The following is a 9,168-nucleotide window of genomic DNA, read 5'->3' as shown; positions in this document are numbered from 1 at the left end:
ACAGTATTTCACCATCTCTGAACTCTAGGTTGCTGATGCCAGTAAGATACCCATACTTTTATACAGTGTTCCAGGCAACACAGGCATTGACCTTGACCCAGAAGTCATCATAACCTTGTCCTCTCACCCAAATATAATTGGACTAAAGGACAGTGGGGGAGATGTAAGTATTCTGTACAAAATAAGGATTGAAATGGATTCAAATACAAAATGAGAATCTCTTCTTCGAATTGTTGGCAATCAAAATTTGTTTTCCTCTTTATGTTGTTTAAAAAATGAAAACAATATAAATTAATGGGTTACAGATGATGGAAATTTTGTATTTAGACCCAGAATCATTCCTAATAAATCTGTGAAGAAAAATATAACTTTTGATTGGCAATATTGCAAATCAGATAAGGATATTCATGTTATGCATTAGTTTCTTTGTTGACGTACAATATCTATAGAGTTAGAATTTTGCCTATCAGATGTTTAGCACATTAGCATCTATTTCTTAAAAAAATTAAATCTTAGACTAAGACAAAAAGATGTTTTTTAAAGTTTAATATCTTGCTTTGACTTTGACATTGAAGGCTTACTTTTAGTTGGGCATTTTCTTTGCTCAGAAATATATCCATTGCAATGCAGAAATTTTGTTTTCTTAACAGTCTTTCTTCTTAGCTCAAATTGAACTGCTTAGACTTATATTGACTGTAAAAACTGAAAACTGACTTTTTAATTCTTGATATTATTACCTTTTAATTTTTTTTTACAGATAGCAAAGCTTGCTAATTTGGTGTATAAGACTCAGGGTAAAGATTTCCAGATAATGGCAGGGTCTGCTGGATTCTTGCTGCCAGCTTATCTTGTGGGTTTGTATATCTATGTATTATTTGCATTTGACTCCTGAGTACATAGAGTGAATACTGTGCTTGTGTTAGGTGTTCAGATAGATTTACCAGTACCAGAAAGACTCAGTTGATGAAGTACATGTCTAAAGTGTATGTGTCACATTTCCTCCATACCACAAATGGAAAAGTCATTAAATTTTCAATGTACATGTACTAGTAAAATTACTATTGTTTTAAGTTTTTTGGTCAGCCAATTTAAGGTTTTTTACAGCTTAAAAGTCTTAAGGATTGGATTTGTTTCAAATGAAACAATTATATGTTGGTGTCTTGGTGGGATCTGGAATATAGAATTCTGTGTCTGATACCAATGTATGTTCTATGATGTGTGAATGGGATCTCATACATGAAAAAAAAACCAGTTTGTCTTAGGTTGTATAAATATCTTGTGCACTAGATATGACTGTGTTGAAAGTATTGTAGATGTATATGGAATCAGGAACAATTATGCTTTGTAGGTTGTTTTTTTTTAAAGCTGATAAACTTGTGTTATAGGTTGCAATGTTGGGATCTACAACATCAGTTTCAGTTGTGTGTTATAAGTTGTGTGTGTAGATTCCGATACACTAGATATAACTAAGTTGTAAGCTATGTATGTTTGATCTGATAACCTAATAATTTGTTGTTATGTAGTAGGAATTGGTTGTTAGGTGTGATTGTTTTGTAGGTTGTTTGTATGGGGTTGTAGAGACTAGCAATGATTTGTTGTTATGTAGAATTGGTTGTTAGGGAAAACCCTGTTTTGTAGGTTGGTTGTGTTGTAGAGACTAGCAATGATTTGTTGTTATGTAGTAGGAATTGGTTGTCTGATACTCTGTTTTGTAGGTTGTGTTGGTGGGGTGTGTGGGGCAGCTAACATGCTGGGGCAGGAACTCTGTGATTTAGTATGACTCTGTTTTGTAGGTTGTGTGGGCGGGGTGTGTGGGGCAGCTAACATGCTGGGGCAGGAACTCTGTGATTTAGTATGACTCTGTTTTGTAGGTTGTGTGGGCGGGGTGTGTGGGGAAGCTAAGACATGCTGGGGCAGGAACTCTGTGATTTAGTATGACTCTGTTTTGTAGGTTGTGTGGGCGGGATGTGTGGGGCAGCTAACATGCTGGGGCAGGAACTCTGTGATTTAGTATGACTCTGTTTTGTAGGTTGTGTGGGCGGGGTGTGTGGGGAAGCTAACATGCTGGGGCAGGAACTCTGTGATTTAGTATGACTCTGTTTTGTAGGTTGTGTGGGCGGGGTGTGTGGGGCAGCTAACTTGCTGGGGCAGGAACTCTGTGATGTAGTATGACTCTGTTTTGTAGGTTGTGTGGGCGGGGTGTGTGGGGAAGCTAACATGCTGGGGCAGGAACTCTGTGATTTAGTATGACTCTGTTTTGTAGGTTGTGTGGGCGGGGTGTGTGGGGCAGCTATCATGCTGGGGCAGGAACTCTGTGATTTAGTATGACTCTGTTTTGTAGGTTGTGTGGGCGGGGTGTGTGGGGCAGCTAACATGCTGGGGCAGGAACTCTGTGATTTAGTATGACTCTGTTTTGTAGGTTGTGTGGGCGGGGTGTGTGGGGAAGCTAACATGCTGGGGCAGGAACTCTGTGATTTAGTATGACTCTGTTTTGTAGGTTGTGTGGGCAGGGTGTGTGGGGCAGCTAAGATGCTGGGGCAGGAACTCTGTGATTTAGTATGACTCTGTTTTGTAGGTTGTGTTGGTGAGGTGTGTGGGGCGGCTAACATGCTGAGACAGGAACTCTGTGATTTAGTATGACTCTGTTTTGTAGGTTGTGTTGGTGGGGTGTGTGGGGCTGCCAACATGCTGGGACAGGAACTCTGTGATTTAGCATGACTCTGTTTTGTAGGTTGTGTAGGCGGGGTGTGTGGGGCAGCTAACATGCTGGGACAGGAACTCTGTGATTTAGAGCAGCTGTATAAAGAAGGAAAGATGAAGGCAGCCACAAAATTACAGCAGAGAATTGTTGCTCCCAATGCATGTGTGAGTTAATTTTTTTGATTACCAAAATCACAAAAATTACATCTGATTCAATGGGATAATACTGATAGTATATTCTAGTAATTATGTAGACACTAGCTTGAATTTTCCTTTGCTTTTTTATGAAGAATTTAAGGAAACTCAGATGTAACAATAATTTTAATCGCTATAAAAATACCTCCATTTGTGGTAAAAACTGCGTATTTCTAAGGAAAGTGGTACATATATAATACAGAGCTTTGCTCTATAAAGCTCTTTTTATTAGCTCACCTGAGCCGAAGGCTCAAGTGAGCTTTTCTGATCAAAATTTGTCCGTTGTCTGTCGTCGTTGTCGTTGTTGTCGTTGTTGTCGTCGTAAACTTTTCACATTTTCATCTTCTTCTCAAGAACCACTGGGCCAATTTCAACCAAACTTGGCACAAAGTATCCTTGGGTGAAGGGGATTCAGGTTTGTTCAAATGAAGGGCCACGCCCTTTTCCAAGGGGAGATAATCATGAATTTGTTAAAATTAATGGCATTTTTAAAAAATCTTCTTCTCCAGAACCGCTGGGCCAGGAAAGATGAAACTCATGTGGAAGCATCCTCAGGTAGTGTAGATTCAAGTTTGTTCAAATCATGACCCCCGGGGCAAGGGTGGGGCCAAAATGGCCGATCCAAGTTTTACATAGGAATATATAGGAAAAATCCTTAAAAATCTTCTTCTCAAAAACCACTGGGCCAGGAAAGATGAAACTCATGTGGAATCATCCTGAGGTAGTGTAGATTCAAATTTGTACAATTGATGACCCCCGGGGCAAGGGTGGGACCAAAATGGCCGATCCAAGTTTTACATAGGAATATATAGGAAAAATCTTTAAAAATCTTCTTCTCAAGAACCACTGGGCCAGGAAAGATGAAACTCATGTGGAATCATCCTGAGGTAGTGTAGATTCAAATTTGTTCAATTGATGACCCCCGGGGCAAGGGTGGGGCCAAAATGGCCGACCCTACTTTTACATAGGAATATATAGGAAAAATCTTTAAAAAATCTTCTTCTCCAGAACAACTTGGCCAGGAAAGATGAAACTCATGTGGAATCATCCTGAGGTAGTGTAAATTCAAATTTGTTCAATTGATGACCCCCGGGGCAAGGGTGGGGCCAAAATGGCCGACCCTACTTTTACATAGGAATATATAGGAAAAATCTTTAAAAAATCTTATTCTCCAGAACCACGAGGCCAGGAAAGATGAAACTCATGTGGAATCATCTTCATGTAGTGTAGATTCAAGTTTGTTCAAATCATGTCCCCCGGGGCAAGGGTGGGGCCAAAATGGCCGACCCTAGTTTTACATAGGGATATATTGGGAAACCAATATATTTAAAATCTTCTTTTCAAGTACTTCAAAGCCATGATTAGTGATATTTATATGGAATCATCCTAAGGTAGTGTAGATTCTAGTTGAAATCATGAACCCCTAGGGGTTAAAATTCAAGCCCCCCCTCTCCCCCCACCATCACCTCAGTAAACTTTCAGTTCTGATCTGATATGTACAAATTGTACAAATCATGACCCCCGGGGCAAGGGTGGGGCCAAAATGGCCGACCCAAGTTTTACATAGGAATATATAGGAAAAATCTTTAAAAATCTTCTTCTACAGAACCACTGGGCCAGGAAAGATGAAACTCATGTGGAAGCATCCTTAGGTAGTGTAGATTCAAGTTTGTTCAAATCATGACCCCCGGGGCAAAGATGGGGCCAAAATGGCCGACCCTAGTTTTACATAGGAATATAGAAGAAAAATCTTTAAAAATCTTCTTCTCAAGAACCACTAGGACAGGAAAGATAAAACTCATGTGGAATCATCTTCAGGTAGTGTAGATTCAAGTTTGTTCAAATCATGACCCCTGGGGCAAGGGTGGGGCCAAAATGGCCGACCCAAGTTTTTCATAGGAATATATAGGAAAAATCTTTAAAAATCTTCTCCTCCAGAACCACTGGGCCAGGAAAGATGAAACTCATGTGGAATCATCCTCAGGTAGTGTAGATTCAAATTTGTTCAAATCATGACCCCCGGCCCTGGGGATAGGGTGGGGCCAAAATGGCCGACCCAAGTTTTACATAGGAATATATAGGAAAAATCTTTAAAAAATCTTCTTCTCCAGAACCACTGGGCCAGGAAAGATGAAACTCATGTGGAATCATCCTCAGGTAGTGTAGATTCAAGTTTGTTCAAATCATGACCCCTGGGGCAAGGATGGGGCCAAAATGGCTGACCCTAGTTTTACATAGGAATATATAGGAAAAATCTTTAAAAAATCTTCTTCTCCAGAACCACTGGGCCAGGAAAGATGAAACTCATGTGGAATCATCCTCAGGTAGTGTAGATTCAAGTTTGTTCAAATCATGACCCCTGGGGCAAGGATGGGGCCAAAATGGCTGACCCTAGTTTTACATAGGAATATATAAGAAAAATCTTTAAAAATCTTCTTCTCCAGAACCACTGGGCCAGGAAAGATGAAACTCATGTGGAATCATCCTTAGGTAGTGTAGATTCAAGTTTGTTCAAATCATGACCCCCGGGGCAAGGATGGGGCCAAAATGGCTGACCCAAGTTTTACATAGGAATATATAGGAAATATTTTTAAAAATCCTTCTCAATTACCACTGGGCCAGGAAAGATGAAACTCATGTGGAATCATCCTCAGGTAGTGTAGATTCAAGTTTTTTCAAATCATGACCCCCGTCCCTGGGGATAGGGTGGGGCCAAAATGGCCGACCCAAGTTTTACATACGGATATATAGGGAAACCTTTTAAAATCTTCTTTTCAAGTACTTCAAAGCTATGATTAGTGATACCCGGGGTGTTTATATGGAATCATCCTCAGGTAGTGTAGATTCTAGTTTGTTCAAATGATGAACGCCTGGAAGGGGGGGGGGGAGTAAATTCAAGCCCGATGTGCTCAGGTGAGCGCTGTGGCCCCTGGGCCTCTTGTTTGCTTTAATGCCATTTTTGAAGAAAAAATTATTGTATTGTCTACACTGAATGGTGGAATATTAAATTGTAAGGAATACATTTAATAACTTGGTATAACATACGTTGGAACAGTTTACACTCTTTTATAAACGGCCTCATAGTTTAAAAAGCAAAAATGCCACAACCTATGTTATACATAATATCTCAGGTAGCTATTAAATTTATTCCTTAAATAGCAAATAAGATGCATAAGATATCTATTAAGGTGATATTTTTGCTTAAAAAGGTGATTGCAAGTTTTTTTCTATGCTTAGCATCCACATAGGAGTCCTGATATTGATGATTGTAGTAAAAATATTTAAAATTCTGTTGTTTTCTCTTATGATCTGTCCACAATATTTAATGTTATTAATTATACCCCCACTCCGAAGGAAGGGGGGTATAATGTTTTACCCTTGTGTGTCTGTCTGTCTGTCTGTTTGTCCGTCCGAAACAAATTTTTGTCGCAGTTTTCTCAGCATTTACTCATCATAGATGCTTGAAATTTTAACACAGTCTTCTCTGAGGCATGCCATACATTGGGGTACATTTTTGTTAAAATCTTATGTCAACTTCCTGTTTGTTTGTGCATTGTTCGTTTCATACATAAAAAATTTCGTCGCAGTTTTCTCAGCAACTACTCATCATAGATGCTTGAAATTTTAACACTATCCTCTCTGAGGCATGCCATATGGTGGGATACATTTTTGTTAAAATCTTATGTCAACTTTCTGTTTGTCTGTGCGTCTGTCCGTTTCATATGTGACAAATCTTCGTCGCAGTTTTCTCATTAGCTATTCATAGCAGATTTTTGAAATTTTATTACTCTCTTTGTTGAGGCATGCCATATGGTGGGATATTTGATATGAATCTGACGTCAACTTCATATTTTTCTGTGCATCTGCCTGTAATTGAACTTGTGTATATCAACATGATAGTGCTTATTTACGTCAGAGCGGGGGTATTGCTAGTGAGCATTGGCTCACAGATTTCTTGTTTTATATCAAAAGCATTTAAGGAGGAATGCCACACCAACTTTTTGTTTTATAAATAGATCTCTGAGTCAACCTTTTTAAACAATGGTTTCAGCACTGAAAGGCTGACGTTTGCTCTAAATTATTTTATATTAATTTTTATGTATTTTTTCAAAGAAATAAAAAAAATTATTTACGTCCAAATTAGCTGCTTTCTTGTAAAAATTTTGCTGTATTAATGAAGGCATCACATGAATACCTAATAAAATATGTAAAGAAAAGCTGTATAGATATTCAAAATTTTTAAATAAAAAAATATTTGTGAAAATGACACATAATTTGTGAATATTTTTTAATTTCAAATCTATGAAATCTGAAAACAACTGAGTCAATTGATTCAAAATTTTGCAAAGGAAGTTAAAATAGAGAGATGATGTAAATAGAACCTACTTGTTTAACCTGATGTGAAGGCATACTCAAAATAAATCTGAAATCTCCAACATCCTTTCACAGACACAAACTTAGTTTCAAATTCTTGTTGCTCATCTCTGCAGAGACAAACTTTCTGATTGGTTACCTTGAATACCCATAATGCTCCTTGAGAGAAGTCTAGTATATGGTAAAAATTCTACGTCCACACTTATTTTTGCTCATACCATGCTGATCTTCACTTATAAGTGAGGTATAAGTGAAATATTCAATGATATGTAGCTCATCTTTACTTATAAGTGAAGTACGAAATCCGTTCCTCACTTATACTTACTTTGATTATAGTACACTTATTAGTAAATTTCAAAATTTATAAGTGACTTATAAATTGCTAATAAGTGGATTATAAAACACTTATAAGTTTCTATTAGTTTTTTCTGTAAGGGTTAATGTCTTGATTTTGCTAAGGAATACTAGTATATGACTATATCTTTCTATGAGAAAATATATTTATGAAATCAAATTCTTTGAATGATGTTATTTTTATGACTATTGATATATCTATCAATAGTTTAATTTATGTATTTTTTGGGAATAGGTAGGTAGGTTTTTTGAATGATAGATGGATGCTAAACAGAGAAAAAAACTTAGGATGACATAACACCACCTCTTACACAATGGCAATGACAATATTCATCTTTGAGGTTTCTGCTCTCATTGTTTGATATACAGTGTGTTGGTGAGCAATTTTAATTTGAGTTGGGATGCTTACTCCTCCATGGGACCAGATCCCATCTCAGATATTTTCAGAGATCCATGCTCTTTTCATAATTTGTATTGTTTAATTTTAGACTTATGATAATGATTAATGTTCATTATCTTTACATTAAATTTTCATTGATATGAGTCTTAAAGAAAATATGAACAATGAAAGAATCATAAAATTGAGATGCAATTTGATCAATAGCTTTCATAAGGAGAATGTAATTTGTAAGTAGGAGGACAGTTACCTTGTAAATGGTAAATGTTTTATTACAATGATTATGACATATTTAGTTTAATAAAATTACCCCATGCATACATTTTCTGGGAAAATATTTTTTCTTCGATGATTCTTCACCAGTGCATGGACAACATCAAAGCATTTATACCCTATTATGTTTCTGATATTGAAATGGAAATTTTTAGGTAACCAAGAGGTTTGGTGTACCAGGTCTGAAGGTTGCCATGGAGTGGTTTGGTTACTATGGAGGCCCAGTAAGGTCACCATTACAGCCAATCACAACAGAGCAGGAAGAAATCATGAGGACTGTGTTCAAATCCTCAGGGTTCCTCACCTGAGATATTATTGTGATTATTGTAATATATTAATTAAAGTAGGCTATTGGCTGAAGTATATACTTTTTATAATTGGAACGGCTGATATACAAATTTGTGACTGGAGACATTAAAACATGTTATCTAATACAGTTGAACATGACAGTATCTTGATTTGAATATCAATATATCTTGAAATGAGTTGGAGGATTCAGCTTTTAATGTTCCTGGGATCCCCGTCCGAGCTAACAAGGCTTGAATCATGTATATTCTGTAATCAGTATCTATTTTTTTGATGTTTGTATAAGATGTCGAAAGAGATAATATCTCATCTGAAAATATATTTTATCAAAATAAAATCACCATGTATTGTTTTTTTTCTTTCTCTCTAGATTAATTTCGTTGCTCTGTTTTTATGTCAATGAGCTTCCATTTTTTTTGAGAGAGATACGGGCTGGTTTAGTTCAGCTTAATTTCTTTCAGACACCTTTTACTTATGCTCAATATAACTGCAGACAAATTAAACGATTGCATTGATCGTGTATATTGATACTACACATAGAAGTTTTCAAAGTTTGATGAACCGAAAAG

General features: G+C 37.0%; 1 protein-coding gene across 1 annotated transcript in view; it reads left to right on the top strand.

The window, feature by feature from the left end:
- The window catches only part of LOC134269585 (4-hydroxy-2-oxoglutarate aldolase, mitochondrial-like), a 12,807-nt gene extending 3,856 nt beyond the window's left edge, over window positions 1–8,951 (top strand). The window contains exons 4-7 of the mRNA XM_062751788.1: window positions 29–163; window positions 758–854; window positions 2,732–2,865; window positions 8,449–8,951. Coding sequence (XP_062607772.1) covers window positions 29–163; window positions 758–854; window positions 2,732–2,865; window positions 8,449–8,601 — 519 coding nt within the window. The 3' untranslated portion in view covers window positions 8,602–8,951. The remainder of the gene's footprint in view (window positions 1–28; window positions 164–757; window positions 855–2,731; window positions 2,866–8,448) is intronic.
- Window positions 8,952–9,168: the final 217 nt, after the last annotated feature.

Source organism: Saccostrea cucullata, unplaced genomic scaffold (assembly GCF_032062105.1).
Source record: "Saccostrea cucullata isolate Sc308-1 unplaced genomic scaffold, CSIRO_AGI_Scuc_v1 ctg710, whole genome shotgun sequence".
NCBI lineage: Eukaryota > Metazoa > Mollusca > Bivalvia > Ostreida > Ostreidae > Saccostrea > Saccostrea cuccullata.
This window is presented reverse-complemented; position numbering and strand designations above follow the sequence as displayed.